We start from the raw sequence: 25,045 nt of genomic DNA on the forward strand, positions 1-25,045 counted from the left end.
AACGATTCTAATAATATAACTGGAACGTGAATGACACACTCGGCAGGTTGACTCTTCAAATGACGTAACTCTTACGTACCCGGAAGTGAGAAGGTAGAGAGGCCCCATCGATTCACCGTAACTGCATACACAAGCATTTGCTAATCTATGTTTATGTCATTTTTATCGAGTAACCCTGCTTTTACGTATGGAGTGTCAAGAGGAAAAGCCAATAATCTACACTATGGAAAACAAACCGATTGTGACATGTGAGTGTTATTTTTTCCAAGGAGACGTTTACTCGTATTTTTTATTCTTGCCAGTTAGCAAGCTGGCTAAATGTATTAGCTTTCTATCTGAGCGAGCTGGTATCCCTGTAATAGCCAGTCCAAGGATGCAATCTGTGACTTAATTTCTATTCGACAAGCTTATTGTATCTCTAAAGGAGTTAAATGCCTCCGTGGTTAACGTTACTGGTAGCTAAACTAATCGACAGACTGAACAAATAATAAAACGTCACGGCTCGTTGCATTTGAGAAGTGATATCACCTTATTCTATACTGGACAGCCACTCTTGATTCAGAGTTGGTTCAGTAGTCGACTATTAAGAAGTGGAACCATATGGCACCTCTTGTTGGGTTATTTTTGGAGCTGTTCCTGGTAGTGGTTTTAGGTTTAAAGCCGAGTTGCAGTATGTCCAAATGAGATGTTGGGTTTCCTGCGAGGCTGTCATATTTCCATAGGAGGTGTATGCAGGTAAAGTCATGGTTACTATAGTTATAGTTATGAGCTGTCTTTAATAAGTGGACCTTCCGTCTCCTACTGTGGTGAATGTTCATGAGAATAAAACGGTTCTAAATCGGTTATTCTCGAAATTAGCATATAAGAGGGTTTTTTTTGTTATCCTGCGTATTTAGTTTGAAACCCTCATATTAAGAATAACATGCAAAATAATAACATAACCCCTGGTCTCGATGTAAAAGTGGGTTTCTGGTGTGTTTGGGTGATGTGCTCTTTACTGTCTGGCAAAAATAGTCTGAATGCTTAGAAGCTGAGTTTTATTCTCATTAAACATTTCATCTTCTGGCCTTTAAATCGCTATTTCCATTGTGCTCACCATCCTAATGGACTAAAAAATGTTTGAAGGTCCTCATTTGTGCATGGCTGAAACTCTAGATTAAACAACTACCCATGTAGCATTTTTCTATAGACCACACTGAACATTTTGTGTTGTGCACTAATATATCAGGGTGAGAAAGCAATAAGGACAGTAGTGTGCATTTATACTCCTTCCCTTCTGTATGCCACAACGTTTCCATTGTGCTCAGTGATGAGCGATCAGTTTTTATGGAAATTTCTTTTCATTCTCTGTATCTACACAGCAGTAATGTGATGCACGGAGGCCTCCTTCAACTGTTCCTAGTTGTACTAATGTTGAAAAGTTCAGGCCTATGAGTACCCACTTAATTCTGCTGTATACTGGAAGAAAACTTCCTGATACCATAATAACCAGATTTTATAGTGTTTTACGAGTTCCCTCACTATTACACATGATGAAGTATAGGTATGTTGTTAAAGTTAGCATATCGAAGTTCCTTTTGGGAATTGTTCCCTGGTAGAAACCTTATGTAACTTTTCTGTCTTGCTGAGTTGCACATCATCTACTTCCTCAGTTGATATCACTGCCAAACACTCTCTTTCTGTGTTGCACACTCATCTCCGCTTGATAAATTTGTCTCAATTCCTGCATTCACTGAAAAATACCCATTTTCTTCTGTTCTAAATTTTTATTGGTGCATGACTGATTGGACATTATAGTCAGCATTTTAACCATACCACCACCTAAAGTATATTTTCTTTGCATGAATCTTGAAACCTTGACCATTTTATTGTGCAGAATGAACATAAGGCATTTTTATAGCGCTGAATATGGTGCAGATGATGCCCGTTTCCCTGTAGAAGATGTCCCCTGGTATTGATATAATGGTGCTGTTTACCTTGGGCTGTATATTGTTGTGCCAGCTTTGCATTAAGGACTGTATTTTTAGCAAGTACAATAGAAATTGGCTGGCATATAAACTTGAGGCCGGGCTTGGGTTGTAAGACTTTCAGCACAATAGATTTTATGCCTTTTAGCAGAATAGATTTTATGCTGTCTTTCAGAGGATTAGTGCGATGATGAGGTGAAAGACGTGATATTTGGTGCATAATATACAGTATATAGAGAGAAAACTATTTATTGAGTGTGTTCTCAGTTCAAGTCTCACAGTAAACAAAACATGGAAGGTGTTCTGGTTGTATGGTGAGGTGTCAGGACGAGGTACCTGTGAGCAAGGTTCTGAACCCCCAAATGATTGCATAGGGCTGTGAATTGAGCTGATCACTCATTCTTTGTGTGCCTTGCCTTTGCCCATGTGCAGCTGGGAAAAGCTCCAGCACAAACAGACAAACTGGTGGAGGAGGAGGAGGAGGAGGAGGAAGAGATGTGAAATATAAAAACGTCCCTCTGGTTACAGGTGCTGGAGACCAGACCTTATTTACGTCTTTCCTTACCTCACTGGCCCAGCAACTTCCTAGAGAGCCGATGGAGTGGCGGAGGTGAGTCCACGATAAAAAATAATCAGTCGTTTTTTTGGTATTCTTAAATTTCCCCTTCTGCCATAGATTATATTTGATTTTAAAAATGGTATGAAGAATTGGCACCTCAAGTTACTCCTCAATGTTGTGCTTGCTTTGACATAAAGATCAAGGTTTTTACTAAAGTCTTTGGACTAATTAAGAGAGATGGGGATTTCAAGCAAAAGTATTAATCAGTAATCTCAGCGGACTAATCTATTTTTTTTTTTTTTTAAAACAAAAAAACATCCAGACCCACAAACTCCGTAACTCTGAACTTTTTATTTTGACAGTGATACAATTGTTGCTGGAATATCTTAGAACTCACAACACAAGTTACTGTACGGTAACTTAAACTGTTAGACTGTTTAACCCCATTAAACATAATATAATTGACAGAGTGATTTTCTCCCACAGGACAGGTTATTGGGAATTTGTCCAACATATTAGAACTTTAGCAAGATGTTTCACCCTCCGGGCCTAATAAAAGTTAACAAAACATCTTGTTTTATGCTTTTAGCACAGCCGAACATGTATTGCAAAAAATATAAGAAACTCTCATAGATGACTTCTGAACATACAATTAGTGGCTTTTTGATTGACATTTAATCAGGAGGGAAGCTTGTTCCAAAGCCTGGGAGCTGCCACAGTGACGTCAGTGGAGGTTCTGTGTTTTAGCCTTGATTTATTTAAAAAAATAAAATTTAAAGAGTTATCTACAGACCTCAGTGTCCACGACAGAATGTCCATCAGTAAAGTTTGGATATAGTGGATGCGAACCATCAAAACCTACATGAGCTTGACAATATAATTTTAGAACGATTCTAAAACATACCTGGAGGCAGTGCAGCGATGCCAGTTTGTGGTGGTGTGCTTTTGCTTACTTGTTCCAGCAGGCCTGCTTAAGCACTCAGCACTAGCTGCAGGGGAGGGAGAGAAACCTGGCTAAGGCTAAAGTACGGGGGCTACAATAATCAAATTTAGTAGTTATAAACGCAGGCATGACATGCTTTTGCCTAATGAGGGTCATGGTGGACTAAAGCTCATCCCAGTGAGGGTTAGGAATCCACTCTGACCATGAAATGACAGTACTAAACACAGAACCACTGCGCTACCCTGTTTAGTACTTAAATCAGCGGTTCAGTATTAATTGAGAAATTCCTTTTCTGAGAATTTATTATTTTCAGTGTAATGATGCTTAACTTATGTGGGGAGTGCTGCAAGTGCCACCATCTCGTTGTTGAAATGTTGAATACTGATCAGGGAAATGACTATTTATTCACATTATTGATCAAAATGTTTCAAAGTTGTTTGGTAAAATTCCTTTATCATTGAACGGTGATGTTGATGTGATTTTGAATTCAAACTCAAAATTGAAACAAATGAACTTGATAGTGTGTATGATTATTGTCTGCTTCAGACAGGCAGAAATAGGTGATTTCCATCTAGAGCACCTCTTCCTGTCATGTGAGGTTTTATTCTGATTGGTCCGCTGTCTCAGGGCAGAATCCAGTCCTCAGGAACTAGAATAACCACTCTTGTTAGTGCGCAAACAAATTGCTTCTTAAATATTTGATATTGCTGCAAACTCAAATAGTTTGCTCAGAAACATGCACCTCACTTAAAATAAAATATTAGCTCTTTGGTAAGGTTATTGCGAAGGTCATCGTGAAAAATTTAGTTCCCAATGCAGATTACCAATGCGACGGGTGTTACTCTAATCAGATCACAAACGTATTCATCATTATAAACAACCAACAATATTTCACAATAATAAACCACATGAAATATGATCAATTGTCCCTTTGCGCAAATGATGCATCAGATCCATCGTAACATTCGATCAACGTTCTTCTGCTTACATTCCTGTGTAGGATGTATGGCCGTGCACCAAAAATGATACACCTTGAAGCAAATTTTGTCCAGTTTAAAGAGGAGCTCCTCCCAAAGAAAGGCAACAAAGCTTTGCTGACATTCCCCTTCCTGCACATCTACTGGACTGACTGCTGTGTGAGTAAAGCCCACTCATATTAAGGTTGCTCTTTAGTATCCTCAAGTTTATTCTGGTGTTCTCTTAAAACTTTTGCTGTACAGTATTCTTAAATGTGGAATCATGTTTTTATCCTGTTTGACCAATGTTTAAAGAGAGCAGCTCAACTCTTTAAAATAAAAAAAAAGGAATCCTAAATACTTTTAAAATGTGAATATTATATTTTTCAGTTAAATGTATTTTTTTTCCATTTTAGGACACAGAAACATATAAAACCTCAGTGAAGGAGGATATGATGCGATGGCAGAATAGCCTGCGGGCTCATGGGTCAGTAGATTGGGTCATTGTTGTCGTGGAGAGCAATGACAGCAAAAAAAAGAACAAGGCCAACATCCTGCCTCGGTCGTCCATCTTGGATAAGATCCGCAGTGATTTTTGTAACAAGCAGAATGACAGGTGTGGCCAATGGGTGAACAAGTATCATGTGCAATTTTATGACATATATATTTATTTCTGTGTGTTTCTCATTTTCCATCATTTAAATTCAATAATGTGTACAAAAAAATAAAAATGTACGCTTTCTTCAATGGCAGATGTGTGGTTTTGTTGGACCCTCTGAAGGAGTCGTCTCGGTCTCAGGATTCGTGGAATTCTATGCTGCTCAAGCTGCGAACTCTGCTCCTCATGTCCTTCACCAAGAACCTGGGACGCTTCGAAGACGACATGCGTACGCTACGAGAGAAACGTACCCAGCCTGGCTGGAGCTTCTGCGAATACTTCATGGTTCAGGTAGAGAGACAAACAGTGACCGGGCTGATCCACTGTTGTAAAAGCAATGATGGACCAATTTAACTGCTTTTGTGGTCACTCAATGCAGGAGGAGCTTGCCTTTGTTTTTGAGATGTTGCAGCAGTTTGAAGATGCATTGGTCCAATACGACGAACTCGATGCTCTCTTTACACAATATGTCCTTAACTTTGGAGCTGGAGGTAAGCTCTGAAGTGGCCTCGTCAAAGAAAATAACACTCTCCGTGGGATTTTGGTCCAAGTTGTCAGCTGTTCTCCACAGATGCAGCTAACTGGCTTGGCTCATTCTGCGCCCCAGTACGGAACTGGGGCGGCCTGCTGCTTCGAAGGCCCATTGACATGGAGAAGAGAGACTTGATCCAGCGTGGCGAGGCCAACTTGCTTGATCTGAGGAGCTATCTTTTCTCACGCCAGTGCACTTTACTGATCTTCCTTCAGAGACCGTGGGAGGTCACCCATAGGGCCCTAGAATTGCTGCACAATTGTGTTCAGGAACTGCGCCTGCTAGAGGTATGCTTCAGTTGTACCATCCTTCTATGATGTCACAAATGCTACATAGAACTCTCGCAGTGTATTCCACGTTTTTGCTACAGTCTCAAACCTAAATATGCAAACACATGCACTCAAATATTTAACTCGCTGAACACTTTTCCCGCCAAATCTACAATTTGAGGCGAAAGTGTTTTTGCCATAATCATGACTTGATACAAATTTTTCTGAACAACACATTTGTGCATTGTGAAGCTACAGTACTCACTACATCTGTTGTTCAGGTATCAGTGTTGGATGGAGCACTTGACTGCTGGGTGTTTCTCAGCTGTTTGGAAGTTCTGCACAGAATTGAGGGCTGCTGTGATCCAGCCCAATTAGCTGCAAACTCCACCCACACTGTTGGGCTGTGGGTTTATGCAATTGAAAAGGTGAGTTCAGTCTTTTCAAAACTCAATTTCCAGCAAGTTGTCACAATTTGGTTCGATGCAAGCTGGGAGGGTGCAAATCTGTCTTGAAGTGTGTTGAACTCTGGTTATTGTGAAGCCTAAGCCTTGATGGAAGAAACAAGAAAAAAGCTTGTTTTCAGGGTCTTAGGGATCTTTGGCATCTGCATTTTTACTGACATCGTGTGAACCATGTGTGAAAAGTACTGTACAATCAAATCAACAAATCACGACTGTTTGTTGTGGCCATGTCAACTTCATGTCAAGCATCTCAAATTAGTCTGTTACAGGTTTTTTTTACTGTGTTCAGGCTTAAACAATCAAACCAGTTTACAAGATTGCTACAGGAAAATATCGCCATGAGGCAGACATGGTTGTTCAAGACATTTTAGAGCAGTTTTATCAAAATCATATGGTCATTATATAGACTGTTTAAATGACTCACTCAGTGTTGTGCTAATTCATGAGATTAATTAAAGCAGTTGAAGATTAAACTTGTACAGAAACTCAATTCTGGAAATTCCACTAGCATTTATATCTTTCTTGGTATTTTCATTTTCCAGCTAAAGTCTCTGGGGGACCTCTGTGGCCTAATGTCAGAGAAGGGCCCGACTTCGGAGGACTTGAACAGGACCGTTGATTTGTTGGCTGGACTTGGAGATGAGCGGCCTGAGACAGGTGAGTGTTCAGACCAAGCATTCTCTAGTGATGACACACGGGTTGCAATATTTTGAATCATTTTTCACATTTTAAATCTCATTTTACAGTCAACAGTCTACAAAGCCCTTACAAAAAGTTGAAAGAAGCCTTGTCCTCTGTGGAAGCATTTGAAAGACACTATCTGGTAAGTTGGTCATGATCTTAAATTTCAGTAATGCACATTACACTCCTGATAACCTCAAAGAAAATTGCTGATGTTGATTTTTTTATTGACCTTTTCCCCCTAATGCTTTTACAATTTTCACCCATTAGGAACTCTCTCACGCCGCTTTGGAGACGTACCAAACTATTGGTCGGCTAAGATCTGCAAGGCTGATTGGAAAGAGCTTGGCGGAATTCTACATGTAAGCCAACCAGACATTTTTACTTTCCAGTGTACTGTGTCATGTTTATCTTCAAGGTCACCACATCCACACACATTTACATTCTTCTGGTTGTTTGAATCTTTAACTAAAAGTTCTCGAGGCACTACCTGAAAAACCTTGCACTGATTTGAAGGTAATATAAGAAGAGGAAACGAAAATATTTACATACGCGCTTATTTGGGATTGTGATTTTGACATGTGCTTTTAACCCATCCTTTACACACCAGCACTGTAGTGAACACACACAAACCGGGCACAGGAGCAGTGGGCCGCACATTACCAGGTCCAGACAGCAAATGGAATCATGTCCCTTGCTCACAGGATTTTAACCGTCCAGTTACAAGATAAATTCCTTTCCTCCGGGCCATGAGCTGCGCCTCTTTTTTTTCCCCAACACAAAATATATTAAGAAGAATATGTAATGTAACTGATTTGTTAAAAATAAATGCAGAATGCACTGTATAACCATTTCAATTTGTTGAAACGGCTACTTTGACAGCGTTTTATTTTATTCTGATGCTAACTGTAATTTTTAATTTTTCTTCTAGGAGGAAGGGGGACCCTGAGCAGGCAGAACCATTTTTAAAAGAGGCTCTAAAGTCATACGTGTCAGAGGGATGGAGCCTCCCTGTTACCCATACCAGGAAACAGGTTGCTGAGTGTCAGAAACTGTTGGGCAGAACCGATGCGTATCCTTTGCAATGATGACCTTGAATACACTTTAGCTGTCATCAATATTGGAATTTTAAGTGAGGTTGCATCTTTGGCTTGTTGAAGGGGGGTGTCATTGCCTGTTAGCTTTATTTCCTTCATCATCCAGCATAGGTACTTACAGACGAGCGCTTTGTTGGCTGGTGATGTCAACCTAACTACAGCAGAAAGGCAGCACTTTTGTCAAGAAATTCTGAACTTTCCAGGAAAATCTGGAGATAAGTGTAAGTGATATTTTCAACAGCTCACAATGAAGATAAAAAAAATCATTTTTGGCATTTTATTGTGCATTATTATAATGTTCAGCTCTCTGGTGTCCCCTGATGTCAGGTTTGGGTATCCACCAAACTTACCCTCTATTTTCTGTTTCAGTGATAATCTTTTTGATGTCTTCCAGTTTATTTAATGTCTTCTCTGTGGATTGTAAATATACAAAAAAATGAGTAGAGGATATGGAAAAAGTAAAAAAACTGCACTCTTGGATGTAGTATTTTTATCATCTGCAAGTCTGCTTAGAGCTAAATAACCACAATTTAACCCTTTTGCTCAGTCTCAGTATGAATCCTACCAGGAAACGGGAACAGAAACATTGGTTATAAAGGTCCCATTAGTTCTGGAAACTTCCTCAACCTGTATTTGCTTCTCCCCCCCCCACAGCCAACATAGTTACCCTCAGCATGGACAATTTGACTCATCTCTCAAGGATAAACTTTCATCCAGCCACAGCATCGGTGCACTCTGGCGCAGCCCTAGAGGTGGAACTCATTCTGCAGTGTTTGATGCCAATGCCCGTGCGCATACAGCAGCTAGCTGCAAGCATTTATTTCGCTCTGGAGCAAGTTGGGACTAATGGAAGGTCTAAGGCCGCTCAGAGACAAACCAGCGGTGGAACGGTTGAATTCCCCCGGCGCAGCTCATCGGCAGCCCCCCCTTCCTCTGCTCCTTATGTTTCTTTAGAGCTTGAAGAAATTCATGATAGGAGTCCTACAGACAATTCTCTCAATTCCACGGGTGTTGTTTGTAAGAACACTCATTTGGTTATCCGTCGCCATGACAGCAGCTCGCCGGCAGACACACCCAGCAATCTTAGCCCTGCGGCTGTTACGATGAAGGAAGGAGCACAGATGTTGAAAGTGCATGACGTAACATTACAGCCTGGTACTAACAGCATCATGTTCACAGCTCCAGTAAGTGTATATTCTGAGGGGCATTTAAAATATAGGGATTTTTTTACTACAACTTTCCTCTTTTATTTTCTTAAACTAAAACATGTCCTGTCTTTAGTGTGGACAACCAGGCGTTTACATGCTGCGCCAGCTGTACGCATCAGTCGGCCATGTACAGTTTGTACTCCCTCATATTTACCCATCTGTCCAGTACGAAGTCTATTCTCAGGAGCCTCAACTCACCGTGGAACCTCTCTCAGGTCCGTCTCAAAGCATTTAACCACTAACAACAGCTTTTTTCATAGTTGCAGCTCTAATAGCCTCTTATTCATAGTTATAAATTGCATATCAGTGTGTGTTTCTTGCTCAGGTGGTTGTTTCTTGTTTTCAGAGCCGCTGTTGGCTGGTCTGCCTCAGACTGTGAAATTCACTGTATTGATGGGCCATTACAGTTTAAAGAAAGGAGATGCTCTGCAGTTCAGTAACACAGAAACCATGCCCATCCTGCCCTCCAGCAGCTGCACTGCACACATCAGGAACCCTGCAGCTGGTTCGTGCACCTTTTAAAGCCTGATATAAATGTCTTTGTAACAAAAATTCCACAGTCAAATTGTATTCTGTGCTTCAGAAATGAGGATTTTTACACATTTCTTCATCTAATTTGTTATAATCAACTGAATGGAGGTGTTTCATGTACACTAAATGCTTGTAAAATTAGATTCTTTTAGACATCTGCATACATAAAACATATGTCGTGAAAGTTCTCATGTCTTACTTCTCTGACTCGGTTAGTTTTGGTGGGTGAAAGTGTCCTGTCCATCCAGTCATCTGAAAAGGTGACCAGTATCAGCCTACCTCTCACCCCTCCTTACCACACTCTGGAGTTTAAGCTTGAGGTTCTGTGTGTCATCCCATCTGGAAGTGACCAGCCTAACAATGAGAGGCTGACTAATGGAGAGGTTCGGCATAGACCACGCAGCTACAGTCATCCCAGCACACCCATGACTGCAATCGACCAGACGGTAGGAATCTGTTTAATGTGTGTTTTTCATTACAGGCACATTACGTAACATGAAATATTATTTGAAGGAGGACCTAAAGAGTCATTATTGTGTTTCATTTTGTTTGGGTACGAAGACTCATAAAGATATACGATTAATAAATTAAATAGACATAGTGTTCAGGTTTCAAAATTAAATAATCTTGCCCCTCTGAAGCTCATGTCCACCACAATATTAATCACCGTGCTTTTTTGTCAAGCAACTTTTGTCATTCATTCGGTAATTTTTGAGAGGTAGATGGACCTCATTAATTGTGCAATCTGAAGAATCTCTCTTAAAATTACAAAATGAGCCACGACACATTTTTCCAATTAGAAAATGTGGTCTGCTTCTATACTTCAGATGGTAATAATATAAGTTTAAATTTAAAACCAACATCGGTATTCCAGTCATATATTGGTTTCATGTTGATAAACTGGCTGTGACCTCTTCTGCTTGTCCTCAGATGTCAATTGACTGTCCGTGGTCGATCTACTCCACACTACTTGCACTTACCTTCTACGTACCCTTCAAAACCAAACACTCACTTCTTTCAGCTGGTAACAGGTCAGCTGACATTTTCGTCTGACATTTTAATTGAATAAATCTCAAAGGTCGTGCCCTCTTGTGTTGGCGTTATTAATAATCTGGCGAAACACTGACTTGAAACATTTGGTTTGACACCACAGGAAGTATATCCAGGTGTGTGTACAGAATGTGTCTGACATCAACTTCAAACTGGCAGATATGAAGCTGTCAGAGAAGCAACATGCATCCCTGGAGCTGAGGTCTCTCAACATCAAAAAGTCACAGGTGACAACACAGAACACGTCTGGCGCTCGGTGTCTCTGTAAAGCTCCATCGTTTCTGAACTAATGTCTGTCTCCTCCCCTCTTGTTACAGCTTTTGTGCAGCAAACACAGTGTGTTCTGTTTGTGGGAGGTGAGGTGGAAGGACAACCTGCCCTCCTGTCTTCAGTGTGTTTTCTCCACTGATTTCTCTCCACTCAATCAAGATGTCTCTCTTTTCAAACTCTTCCACCATCAGTTCCAACTTGAGAGAGTCACTGTAGGTCCATTTAAATTCCCATTTGTTTTTTCTCCAAAAGATTATTGGAGCTGTAATGTTGTTTCTTGTGACGTTGTTTCCGTCAGACGTTGTACAGCGTGCGAGCAGAGATCCTGCCTCCTGCTGGTGAACAGCACTGTCGCTGTGGGTTACTTTGTAAACTGGAGGTGTTCATAAAACGGCTGTCTGAACCTGCAGAGGGAGAGATGGCAGAAGAGAGCAAGACTGACCTTGATGGCCTCAAAACAACCAAACTAATGTATCAAGGTGAGCTTCTGTCTCCCATTGGTGAATGAAAAATTGAAAACTGCCTGTAAAGTCCTTTGTTTGTCACTATGACTGATATGGAAGGTCAGGTATGAGGAAATGCAATATGCTATGGCTGTCTGTGAAATAAAACAATTTCATTTCCAGAAGCAAGCCTTTCGACCTCCTTGTCAGTTCATTTTATCTTTTAGTTGTTGGCTGAATTTCAAACTTGAGCACTAATTTTCACATACCGGTACGTAATGTTGAGTATTTCTCTTCCTTATTGAGTCTCTGATAACAGCAAACTAGTTTTAAAAATAGCTTTAATTTTAGTTTTGTCTTTGGAGACTTCTTTTAAACCAGCACCATCGCAATTTCAACATTAACCTTAAATATCCTTGTGAAAATCATCTTAATACATTAGATATAAATGCATTGCGTTGTAAATGCCAGCATTCTGAATGATCTCTGAAGCACGAGGCATCCTGATGTGGAATTGCTCTTAAATCTTTTATTATCCAGTGACTCAGTTTGAAGTTTGGAGAGATGATATGATACTTAAAACCATCTATTTACTGAAGGAGTTTGGCATTCTGCTGCCGTTGATGGGGCCACTTTAGCCTAAATGTGGTTTGGGAAAACCTGGCCAGATGTTACGCTTCAGAGGGAAATGAGAAGTATTTTCCAGAAGTTGCTGCATTGAGGCCCTTGCTGTCATTGCAACCTCTCACGGGTGCTTTGCGAATCAGCATGTCCTTGTTTCTGTTCGTCTCCTCAGTGGCTGATAGCAACAGTAACTGGGCCGTGTGTGGGAAGAGCTCAGGGTTGGTGTCGATGCCAGTGGCAACTGGATCCAGTCAAAAGATGCAGATTGAGGTGATGCCTCTGTTTGCCGGGCACCTCCCCTACCCCAGGATAAAGGTTCTGAAGTACCTGCCTCACACCGCTGGTGTTTTCAACCAGCCAGACCCTGGTAAGCTCCACCTCAGGCTTTGTAAATTGTTGCCTTGTTGAGAAAAGAAAAAAGTCCATTCCAACAACAATCAAAACTGAAGCTGAAACCTCTGCCGAACGTCTTCAGACAGCTGCATGGAGAACGACAGTTTGTCCCTGCTGGATGACCAGGTGGACACGGCAAGCATCCGCAGCCGGGGCAGTGTGCACTCTGTGGGCAGTAGCGACCACCAGCAGAAGGGGATAGCCATGCCGCGGTTGGACTCATTCGGCCCTGGAGAGGTCTTCAACCACAGCCACATGCAGCAGGTCCTGGTGCTGCCTGCCACCGATGACCACATCATGGAGGTCAACGCCACATGATGGTGCCTCTACAGTGCTGAACTGGGACCTTAAATGGACTCTACTGTTCTCTTGGAGCTTGAGTCCCTGAGTCCATGGCGGACACTGCTGTATCTTACCAGAATGGCTCAGATTACTGGAGACATTATAAGATTACAGACTAGACTGTGAAAAGGCAATTACATCTCCTGATAAACATTAAATGAAGATTTTTCTTTGCCATACTTTGTACATATGTCATATCACTGGATTTATCTTTATTTACACACACAAACACACACAAGCGCTGTATTAATGCATATAATAGCGTATCAGTGCGTACTGGTGGAAGTAGAACACAACCGAGGCTCAGCTGTGTTCCATGAATGGAAACTTTATTTAAGAAATGTATATTTTAATGATTAAATATAATGTTTAAATTTAAAATAATTTAGCATTTACTTTCTGAACAGGTAAAGGTCACATTAGCTGGAACAATCAGCCTCATAAAGCCACACTTGTTCAGATTTTAAAAAAGAAAAAAGGAATGTAAGTCTACTTGTGACTAAATAAAGCTGAAATAGCATCATATGGTACATCAGAGTTTAGCACCACACATTTTGGTACAGTAAACTGATCTGGCATAAAGCTTCACCACAGTGTATGTAGGCCAGATGGTGTCAGTGTAGTGGCACAGAGTTCATCAAGACTGTACAATAATGCCACACAAACAACTTTCTGATAACAGTTTTATGATAACAGCACACACAGTTTGTAGTGGCAGCAAGATCATCTGCACACCAGACTCAAGGGTTTTATTTCCTGAGAATTCCAGCCAACGTTTAATAGTAACTGTAATTTTTGCACAGGAGCAGGTTAAATAAAATAAACTTCTAAAATGATGATAATAAGCCCAGCACTGGCTGACAAATGGACTGTGGAAATGTCATATTGAAATAATTAAAAATGACAGTTACCTTTTAACACAACTTTTGTGATCATTACGAGATTGATTAAGCACAACTTGTCAGTTCACGGTCAGTCAGATTTAGGCCTTTTATTTTTCACGTTTGTTTCTTAATATAAAGACATATATACAGAATAGTATTTTATAATTCATTATAAATTATTTATTATTTACATATGTCATCCATAAAAATGACCCTGGCAGAGTTCCCCTCAATAATGTTACTGTAAAAATGTATTTTATGGAATATGATAAAACAAAATGCATTGCTGTAAACTGAATTCTATAAATTTTACTACAAATTTGCTGGTTTTATTTGAACAAAACATTTTTTTCACTCGTCTACTGAGTAATTCGAGCCCTCACAAAGCTCATGACTGCACACAGCAAAGTTTGTGAGCAGAAAATGCAACAAGCGTCTCTTGTGGGGGGGTTGCACACAAACTGATAACATGAGCTGTATTTGACGGGCGTCGTTGAAGGACAGTTGAAGGGGAGAACAGATCAAAGTGATGCGTGCATATGGCAGATTTAACAACTGCGTGAGCGATCTGTCTGTGTTGGAAGCTGGAATTCCACGGACCAGCATTCAGCTGCAGATCAGCACGACACCTGCTTCTGCAATTATTTTTATAAGAGACGGGTGAATGCTGATCTACACTTGGGATTTTAAACTGTCATTCTCATCTCTGACTAAAGTTGTTTCTATTTTAAAACATCCAACTGGTCCACTGACAGCAAGAGCAGAATGGAACCCTGGGGGTGCCACCTTTTAGCTAGTGGCTGGAGCCAGATAACTATATTAGAGCTTCTTTTTCAAAGGTCTCTAATACGGTAAAGCATCATTTATTCTCCAGTAACTTAGTTTCATTACCTTGACTTGGAGCAGAGATTATTACGAGCAGTCTGATGAACTCCAGGACTCACGCAAACTTTATCTTAGTCGTTTGTGGGGAACCTCCTGCTGGTGGCTGCTGGGTGAAGGAGGAGGAGGAGGAGGCTGGGAGATAGGACAGAACAAGAAGGAGTATCCGGGAATCCTGGAGTTTGTCTCCATTTCACATCTTCACATCCTGTGTGCTCACAGAACTCACACCAGAACCTCTCATTTCTGCCCCGACCATAAATCTCCCACATATCCCTCACATGCTATGGAAGGACAATTGAGATTGCTTCCTAACAGGCATCTAAGGAGTTCAGTAAAATTTAAAGTTACACATGACATTAAGCCTTGTGTGCATCAAGAATGTTAAATCTCCAAGGGTTTATTTGGAAAAGGGAATATTTTCGTAGAGATTATTAGTCCCATTTGCCAATCGTTATTTTAACAGGTGAAATCGCACAAAAGTCTGCAAACAGCAGTGACGTCACAAATATGACACACTTTTATGACTGAAATCCGGGTCAAATTAAATTAATAGATGGAGGAAAGACGCATGGATTAAGCAGGGCTGATCTGAGAACTGGGCCTGGCTCTAACTCTCTCCGCCCCCATACTCACCTTAATCCGGTGTGACCGTCGGGCCGCAGCTCATTATTGCGCACTGCGCTGCAGCTGTGCGCAGGAACAATTCACGTTTTAAACACACGCACTGTGGATGATCCGAGCCAAAACACCCGGACAAAACGTGACGCCAACCATGAGGCTTGTGGTCGCGCTCGCGGCCTGTTTGCTGGTGAGCGGCCTCTCACATGTGGAGGAGATGAGGAACCAGGAGCGGCTCTTCCTCCGATCTTTGGGGCTTTCTTCGCGGCCGCGGGCTTTACGGAACAGTCAGCCGTGGCGCAAAGTACCGTCCGCGCTCTGGAGAATGTTCCAGAGGTCAGAAAACGGCCAGACCCGCAACGACCCCTGCACGGTGCCCGAGTATGGAGTCCGTGGCAACATCATCCGATACGTGCAGGACCAGGGTAGGAAACGGCGAGCAAATGTCCCATTCTCGGTGCTGAATGAATGAAAACTAAATAAATGCACTGACGACAGTGAGTTTAAATGTATATCGCACATTTTTTTCTTATTTAACATAAAATTTCAAGGTAGGAAAGTCTGAAGACAATAATATTCAGATTTGAGCATAAATGGCACATTCAAAAGAAACTTACTTGTGACAAATTCTGGTTTATGCTTCTAAATTGAAATATAATCAACCTACAAGTGATTAAGATGAAAGCTGTTAGGTGTTACCTGTATGTAAGATTACCGATAATCTTAATTCTACCTTCTGTGTGTGGTGTTGTGCTGCAGGCCGGCTGGTGTCTGCTTGGAGTCGTAGCTGCCAGATTTACCAGGAGAAGCAGCTTTTCTTCAACATGTCTGTGATGCAGCCGGTGGAACTGCTGTCGCTGGCTCAGCTGGAAATCAAGCTCTACTGGCAGCCACTGCGGGCTGCAGAGATCCTGCAGGGGCCGCGGGCCCTGGATGTGTCTCTGTATAAGGTGATTCGAGCGGCGCTGAGGGGCACCGATCCCCAGAGCAACCGTAGACTGCTACTGTCCCAGTCTGTCCAGCTTCAAATCGAGCCCACTTCTATCACGATGGATCTGACCTCACTGGCAGAAGGCTGGCGCAAAATGGGTGGCAACTTTGGCTTGCTTTTAGAACTGAGGCCTCTCAGCACTGATCCGGAGGAGCTTCTCCCTCTCCGCTCCAGCAACGCGCTCCCGGTAGAACCATCCTTTACAATGCCGCTGATCCAGGCCTTGTTGGTGGTCGTATCCCTCAACCCACACCAGTGTCACTCCAGACGGAGAAGAAGCGCCGTCCACCTGCCTGTTACACCGAGCAACGTGTGCAAGGCCCGACGCCTCTACATCGACTTCAAAGATGTGGGCTGGCAGGACTGGATCATCGCACCTCAGGGCTACATGGCTAACTACTGCCACGGCGAATGTCCGTTTCCCCTCAGTGACAGCCTGAACGGCACCAACCATGCTATCCTGCAGACATTGGTGCATTCCCTGGACCCCCACGGCACACCGCAACCCTGCTGCGTCCCCATCCGTCTCTCTCCCATCTCTATGCTCTACTACGACAACAATGACAATGTGGTGCTGCGGCATTACCAGGACATGGTGGTGGATGAGTGCGGGTGTCGATGAGCTGCTCCGCACTTTGTATTAATCCTTTATGATCAGCTGTACACATCTGCATTTGATCTGTTTGGTACATTTATTTTTCAGTGTGTAATTTTAAAAGTAAAATGAGATTTTATATGAAATGGGGCACATTTTAATATCGAGATAGGAGGTAATAAAAGCATGTTTAGCATCGTCCATGGGGTCATTGACTGTACAAAAGAAACCAGCTAATAGACTAAAAGGTTTGCGGGGTTTCCTCTTAAAAGGGTTCACTGACACAGACCAGCTTCTGTGTTATCTACTGAAGGAAGAATCAGCTGTTATCTCATCTTTGTAGATAATGTTTCCCACCTCCGTCACCATGATTTACCACACCAGCTGGGAGAGGACAACAGGATGTTGTCCCTTGTTTTAGAACATCAACCACGGGTCTCTTGTTTCTCAGATCTATCGAGGGCTTTGATTAAGTGTTGTGTTCCAGAGTTCATCACCAGACACCCACTGTCACCCAGGTCGTTTGCCCACCATCAGCTAAATGGGAGACTGGTTGGCACTGAAGGCTCATTTTGAGTCTAGAACATTAAATACTATTTGTGGTTTAGCAATGAATAGCAGCTGTCACTGTTTTTATGGTCCCCTATGCAGTGGAATAAATGGGGGGGGGGGGGAAAACAAACACAATCTGTTAGAATACTGCGTGTTAGATGATTTGGTTAGCTGTTAAATAATGGTCTGAAACATACAGCGAGTGTTGCCCAGAAATGGTTTAAATGGAGAGCGCCAGACTGATTCTGGATGCTCATCGATTGGATTCAAAGATGCGTTTACCACTGATTTGAGGGCAAATTTGGGCCGGGATTTACTGCACCTTATTTTGATGGATCTTCAAGAAGGAAAACAGTCAACCCTTGAGGATCTATTCCCCCTATATAACTTTCTGTCACTCCCTCTTTCTCACTCTGTTGCTCACCCACCCACATATAGAGTGGTGCAACTCTAATGAATTGAAAATATGAATTGTTTACTCTTAAACTTCGGGTTTGTTCCTATGGAATGAACACTGTCCTAATAGGAAAAAACATTTTATACACAAACATTGCTTAGATTATTCAATACACATTATTGCCATTAATTTCTATACACAAAAACAATCTAAAATTCAATCCTGGATTGAATTACCGACTTATGACCCTACAATATACTGGGAACATACACAAAGATATGCACATTTGTTTGATTGCCTTCCAAATTCTAGCTTTATGTCCAAATGTTTGAATTTCTCTGCTCTCCCCTACAAATCTACAATTGCCATGAATTATTCTTTGTTTTACTGTTATGTAAATGCTATATTTGTTCTATAAATAAAATGTATGAGTTATCGATGAGTACAGGGGTGTTCCATTGACATCGTTTCGAGCCGATTTTTTCCGCCTTCCTTCGTTCGCGGTTCGGTAATTTCCGGCTACTTCCGTCAGCCGCCTTCACGTCCTGGTGAGATCAGTTGTGATCATTGTTGTTGTTGCCGGTGACGCGTCGGAGGTGTAGCCTGACGCGGGCACTTACGTGTCGGCCAGAATAAAAGTGCAGCTTCGGAGGCCCTGGAGTGACGACGAGCGCCTGTATCGGTAAGGACGAAGCGTTTCCGGTGCTTCTGGAGATGCGGCGCGGGTGTAGAGGGTGTCGGTCTTTTTGGGGCCAACCCGGAGGAAACAAAGAGATCATGGCGCCGCGGTGCGTTTAGAGCTGGATGGAGGGAGGGAAGCTGCGGTTATTGCCGGGAATCATGACAGAAATATCGCCTTCTCCTCGAACCCGCAGTAGGAGTCTGGAAAATAGAAAGGACGGAAGGACTCTGTGTTTCTGATCCCAAATGATTAAATTGTGTCACACTGTCCATTATCTACGCAAAGATTTGCGCTGTTTTTCTTCTTTACCAGCGCGTTGAAACCACTGACCATTAGTCCCGTTAAATAACTACACGTTAATTACAGAATATACATCTCTGTAAGCACCTCCATACATCATATATAATGTCACTCTCATGGCGATCGTTTCACTTCAGTGGCCATTACATACCACTGAAAGCATGAAACAGTCTTAAAGAATGCACAGGCGTGCGTTCAGTTGTGTTTTGGCCCCAGTTATTTGGTTGTTGGTCTCCTGGGACGCGCGCGGTCGCTGTGCGCTGAGGGGGCGTTGTCGGGCCATGTGGCTCCGCTGTCACACACGGACCATCCCATGATAGTGATTTTTGAAAAGCAGAGGGAGAAACGTGTAAAGCCAATCATGCGGCAGTGAGTGGCTACGCACAGTGTGAGATCACAGTGAGCGCGTCCATGATGAGCGCCCAGTGCGCATCCTGAAGCGATCAGAGCAGCGTGCGCCAAACACCCGAGGCCCCAACGCTTCATTGGTGCCTATTGTAAGGTTTTAATCTAAAATAATCCACGACGTTTAAAGGGCGTGAAGCCCGGTTCGCCGCGCTCTTACTGTAAATGGGAACCGACGAGGTGACAATTTAAATGAGTTCTGATTTCTTTTGGTTCTCTTTGTCTTCCTGTGAAGTTGTTGTGCTCGTTCTCTTGTTAATTCTCTATTATAAACGCCGAACAACAATAAGAAAATAAAAATTAAATTCACCAGCTACACATTTATCTTAAAGTATGGGTTTTTTTTGTCGCCAGCGGAAGTCCTGGGGTGTTTATGAGATCTCATTAGTATTGGTATTCCCAAAAGCGTCATTTGTGTTAGTTTTTAAAAGAAGATTTATTTATATTCAAAATACCCAACACGCACCCTTGTGGAGAGACTTGGAACAGCATCTCTTTCCTCTCACTTTAGCGTCTGAGCTGAAATGGCAGTGCCGCGCACACTGTGCCAGGAAAGGTCAGTTTTAACAGTTTCTCCCAACATCTTCACCCCTAGTTTAACAAATGAAGATGGAGTCGGCAGTGGAGGAGGCTCAGCAGGGGGTGGAGACTGCTGCGACTGAGACAGTGAGCCAGCAGATCACACCAGCACAGATCGCTGCTTTGGCACAGGTAACAGATGGTGAGCAGCATTACAGCGATAGCTGTCAAAGATAAAGTGGTACCACAATTACTTCTGAATTTTAGGTATCCATGGCGACAGCCCATGCCTCAGCAACAGGTCCCACAGTAACACTGGTGCAGCTCCCAAACGGACAGACGGTTCAGGTCCACGGGGTCATTCAGGCTGCACAGCCCTCTGTTATCCAGTCCCCACAGGTCCAGGCCGTGCAGGTGGAACACACAAACACATATGAATCCAAAAGAATGCCTGTCGACAGAGGAGCACTGTTCTGTTTTCTGTTTTGCATGTTTCATTGTTGTTGTTTTTCCCAGATCTCCACAGTAGCAGAAAGTGAGGATTCACAGGAGTCAGTCGATGGTGTGACTGACTCTCAGAAGCGTAGAGAAATCCTGTCACGACGCCCCTCATACAGGTGATTATTGTGTTTTGTTCTAAATGGACTAATGTGTTTTCCCATGGATCACTGAGCCATGGTGCTGGGGTGCGCTGTAGCCAGATATGGGCCCTGGGCCTGCAGTAACACCACCCTAAAGCTGCACTGGTTTCACAAGTGACTCGTGTTGTGGTTCCATCAACAGGAAAATCCTGAACGACCTTTCATCCGACGCCCCCGCTGTCCCTCGCATCGAGGAGGAGAAAGCCGAGGAGGATTTATCGGCTGCGGCCGCCCCATCAATCACGACCGTCACGGTCCCCACACCCATTTACCAAACCAGCAGCGGACAGTACAGTGGGTGAACTCTGTGATGTCCACTACTGACACTCAAATGCCTCCTTGTCTTCGTTGGGTTCTTGAAAGCTTTGACTGGTTGTCCCCCTTCTCCCCACCATTCATCCCATTAATTGCACAGTTGCAATCACGCAGGGAGGGGCCATCCAGTTGGCTAATAATGGTACGGACGGAGTCCAGGGCCTTCCTACGCTCACCATGACCAGTGCAGCAGCAGCACATCCCGGGGCCACAATACTCCAATACGCACAGACAAGTGATGGCCAGCAGATACTGGTTCCCAGTAACCAGGTCGTGGTTCAAGGTGAGTGGGATTTCATTGTAGGCTATAGCATATATACTAACAGGAATGAAGCTGGTAACATCTGGCTTTACTTTTAAAGAAGCATTTTCTTCCTCATTTTAATGATTTGAGATATGTCTACTACAGGGTTCCCCTATATGGGGTGTTTCCTGAAATAATTAGGGCAAAATCAATATTTTTTGGGTTCAATGAGGAATACAAAACGTAAATAATTGATTAGCATAACTGATGTCACAAAGTGTAAAATATTGTTAGTCTTTTGTACAATAATTTCTATAGCTAAGGATTTGTTAAAGTGTCTTTCCACAAGTTTAAGAGTAGTAAAGTAGACCAAACCAGGCATGGAGATTGGCAGGGAACAAGAACAAGTGAAGAATGAAGAATAGAGATAGAATACAAATGGAATCAAAAATACTAATGAGCAGTGGGAACCTCTTGTTACTAAACAATGACATCATGGGATGGCTATCCCAGAAGGCAGCCAGTGAGCCTGGCTTCTTCCCCTCTGTGGCTTTTTCTGACCATCATTCATGAATTGGTGGTTGTCTGACAGGTTTCTCCTCCATTTACCCGACAAGTGACAGAGATTAACTGCACACTTGTGCGGCGGGCAGGGAAAGTACCAAAAGGCACATCTGTTGCGCATGTGTTGACATTGGACATCACAGCTGGCATGAACTTGCTGAACTCATGTGCACCCAACTCCAGCACCGCCCCAATCCCCCATCTAACGCCCTGTGAATTGGAGGAAAACAATGAAGAGATTCATGTAAAGCTAGTAAACTCACAGAATAATGTGGCATAAGCATAAAACTCATAATAAGAAATGTTCTGAATGTTAATTATGGTTGACTAGATCATCACTTTCTTCACTTCACCTCAGATGTGTGACCTTGTTCACGGGGTGAACAGTGTCATGAAACCCCACAGTGGTTGATGTCTGCCAGATCCTAATTTACACTAAAAAAGCAAGCAGACATGGGGATGCTGGCACGTGTTGCAGGTGATGCTGATGCACTTGAGCTCAGTGGGATCATCAATATCACCTTTCACAGCTGCTGCTGGTGACGTCCAGGCTTATCAGATCCGAGCAGCCCCTGCCAGCACCATTGCCCCGGGAGTTGTCATGGCCTCATCCCCTGCTCTGCCCACCCAAGGTGCTACTGAGGAAGTCACCCGCAAACGGGAAGTTCGTCTGATGAAGAACAGGTATTATAAGAGTCTTCCTCCTCCGGTGTAGCTGTTTAACTTGTGCAACAGACAGTTTAGGGATCGTTTGATTAAAACCAATCGGTCAGTGACGCAGACTTCACACTGACCACCTTCAAACTCAAACCCGAGTAAAGGTTAGAACCTGTAGATTGATCCTGAAATACAAGTGGTGTCCTGCCCTTTCTGCAGAGAGGCGGCCCGAGAATGTCGCAGGAAGAAGAAGGAGTACGTCAAGTGTCTGGAGAATCGCGTCGCCGTCCTGGAGAACCAAAACAAGACACTAATCGAAGAACTGAAAGCCCTCAAAGACCTTTATTGTCATAAATCTGAATAGGTTGTGTCCGGATACACAAGCTGGGCAAAGTAGCACTTCAGTTTATCTTATTTATTTATCCACTGCCGGTGCGATTCTGCCTGCTGGGCCTTTCTTTTCAATCCTGTTCTCCAGTTTCGCTGCCACTACCTCCCCTTCAGTGTTAGTACAGCAGGTTTAAAATTTACTGTGATGATCAGCCTTTGTCATTCAGGGCCGGTCACAGATATCACGGATTCGGGCAAGATGACAATATCAGGACTAGCTGAGCCTAATTTGGAGTGGAATATAAGTGGCTAATGCAGCACTCGTAGTGGCAGCAGTAGTGTGGTAGTGGGAGATCTAAAAACTCAGTGTCACGACTTCTAATTTGCAAAGTAATGTCAGGAAGCAGCGATCCTGCGGAGGTGGCGAGCTGTACCACTGACTCCCTTCTATCTGACTGCATCCAGGTTAACTACACTTATAATGATAGAATGTTTCTAAAATCCATAATGTGCACTTCGAAATTGAAAACAAAGTCCATCTTGACATTATTACAAATGTACATGCAGATGGGTAACAAAGCACAACATGTCTTCTCTTTCTAATATGTCAGATTTTGTTATTGATATAAATAGAACATGGCCTTTATATGTCAGACACAAGTTACTTGCACTTGAAGATGTGAAAGGCGAAATCTAAAATAATTTGTAGCACCAGTGCCGACAGAGGTCAATAATCCTATTACAAGCTAAATCTCAAGACCCAACCGTCCCAGGTGCTGATGGAGCGGCTCGGCTCATACGATTGTATATTTGCAGTGATGAAGCAAGTAAGATTTTGTTTTTAATTTTATTGCCTTTTTAAAAATCGGTTCAGAACATAAAGGGACTTTGTAGTTTCTGCTGCGTTGCTCTGGATCAGGAGCTGTCCCCCCCCCCCCACACACACACACACACGTTTCAGCTCTGATGATCCCGATGGCAGAACTGGGCGGTGTGTTTGCTCCTGTGTTCCTATGGATAAGGGTCTATCTGACATGCTTCCTCCAGAGCGTTCACGACTTGTATTGCTGTTGTGAAGAGGTCCTTCCTCACCTAGAAACGCCTTTAGTTGGTGTCTGTGGTCTTCCAATCCCTCCGGTCTTGTTGAGCTTGTCGCTAAGTTCTTTTCTTTTATCGGTTGAACCAAACTGTCACTTTGTCCTTCGTGGATGAAAAAAGTGCAATAATGAGATTAACTGCATATAATGTTGGACCGTCTTCGACATTTAAATAAGAGATAGTTACACTTAATAACTTGAGTATGTTGCCGAATCAGAACAGCAATAGTTAAGATTTTTCTCGGCGTGACGGAGCAAAGGGTTTTTCAAAGTTCAAAAATCACATTTTTAATACGGTACTTTAATTGTAAAATGGGAAACTGTTAATTAGATGCCATTATTTTCTATCATTTTTCATTCTTGATTGTTTTATAAGTGAGTTTTGTCTGCCATGTGTTCAGATATGAACTGCTGAGTCATTTTAGACATGTTTTGTGGAATCTCTAATGTAGTTTTAAACTACAGATAAATGGTTACGATCCACAATGTATATTAACATAACAGGTAGTATGCACTTTTTTTATTTTTTATATACCATTGTACATAGCCACTACTGTACTGTGTTTACATTGTGTCTTTATTTGATATCAAAAATGATAAATGACTTCATGGGATGTATGAAATGAATTTCCATATTTGTAAAGAAGATAAATAGAGGATAATATATGTATATCTGTGTATTCAGCAGGCTGAACTCTATCATGGCAGCTAACTGTAGGAGACAAAGCCGTTGCTGGACATGTTGAGGATGCACACCGGGGTGCTGCTCTCTGCACCAAACAGTGTGTGTTTGTGTTTGTGTGTGACCCAGAAGACACATCTGTAAAGAGCATTTTACAGTTTATATTTCAAGCACGGTAAAAATGCTTTTAACTATATTTTTCTCATTGACTGGAGTTTACTGTATGTGACTGCATAAATTTGTCATATTTTAAATGTTCCTTTCCTTTTAATATTTTTTTTATCTTCCTGCAAATGAAAGCAGAACTCTTCTGTTCATAGGAGCCTGTTGTGTTTACTTACTGAGAATTGGATTTATTCATTACATTTTTCTTACATTGATAATCGCTCCTCAATGACTGGCTCATTAAACTGGGACTTGAGTTCAATCCTGTCTGAAGTTTTGTACCTGAAGTTCACTCATCTCAGTTTAAAAGCTGAAATAGGTGTGATTTTTTTTCCCCCATCTTTATTTTCCTTGTGTAAATGGCTGATACAAAAATAGCGCTGTAAATATATTTAATCTGTTGAAGTCGACTCTGATTGACGGCTCCTTCATCCAATGACCTGCAGCAATACCTGCGCTTGTGAGTTTTCAGCCAATGGAAACGTCGGTTTTGTGTAAAGTGGGCGGGCCGTAGCGCCTCCCCAGTTGAATAACG

At 42.4% G+C, this 25,045-nt stretch overlaps 3 protein-coding genes across 3 annotated transcripts; all 3 read left to right on the forward strand.

Annotated features, from left to right (window-relative positions):
* Positions 1-81: 81 nt before the first annotated feature.
* trappc10 (trafficking protein particle complex subunit 10) lies at positions 82-14,121 on the forward strand. Its single transcript, XM_011607248.2, has 23 exons — positions 82-248; positions 2,496-2,577; positions 4,470-4,605; positions 4,842-5,041; positions 5,179-5,374; positions 5,463-5,574; positions 5,655-5,902; positions 6,166-6,312; positions 6,891-7,005; positions 7,095-7,171; positions 7,300-7,391; positions 7,961-8,101; positions 8,238-8,347; positions 8,781-9,310; positions 9,408-9,549; positions 9,681-9,839; positions 10,082-10,311; positions 10,796-10,896; positions 11,019-11,142; positions 11,233-11,397; positions 11,484-11,664; positions 12,425-12,619; positions 12,728-14,121. The coding sequence occupies exons 1-23, from the start codon at positions 188-190 to the stop codon at positions 12,961-12,963; spliced, it is 3,780 nt and encodes a 1,259-aa protein (XP_011605550.2). The 5' UTR covers positions 82-187; the 3' UTR covers positions 12,964-14,121.
* A 1,289-nt stretch (positions 14,122-15,410) lies between these two features.
* Positions 15,411-17,879, forward strand: gdf3 (growth differentiation factor 3). Its single transcript, XM_003961681.3, has 2 exons — positions 15,411-15,799; positions 16,134-17,879. The coding sequence occupies exons 1-2, from the start codon at positions 15,487-15,489 to the stop codon at positions 16,985-16,987; spliced, it is 1,167 nt and encodes a 388-aa protein (XP_003961730.2). The 5' UTR covers positions 15,411-15,486; the 3' UTR covers positions 16,988-17,879.
* Positions 17,880-18,426: 547 nt separating this feature from the next.
* On the forward strand, positions 18,427-24,772 carry creb1b (cAMP responsive element binding protein 1b). Its single transcript, XM_003961624.3, has 8 exons — positions 18,427-18,591; positions 19,892-20,007; positions 20,083-20,229; positions 20,332-20,432; positions 20,599-20,750; positions 20,872-21,054; positions 22,110-22,263; positions 22,456-24,772. Exons 2-8 carry the CDS (start codon positions 19,900-19,902, stop codon positions 22,598-22,600), a joined length of 990 nt encoding a protein of 329 aa, XP_003961673.2. The 5' UTR covers positions 18,427-18,591; positions 19,892-19,899; the 3' UTR covers positions 22,601-24,772.
* The last annotated feature ends 273 nt before the right edge of the window (positions 24,773-25,045 follow it).

The sequence above is a fragment of the Takifugu rubripes genome, chromosome 1 (assembly GCF_901000725.2).
Source record: "Takifugu rubripes chromosome 1, fTakRub1.2, whole genome shotgun sequence".
Classification (NCBI taxonomy): domain Eukaryota; kingdom Metazoa; phylum Chordata; class Actinopteri; order Tetraodontiformes; family Tetraodontidae; genus Takifugu; species Takifugu rubripes.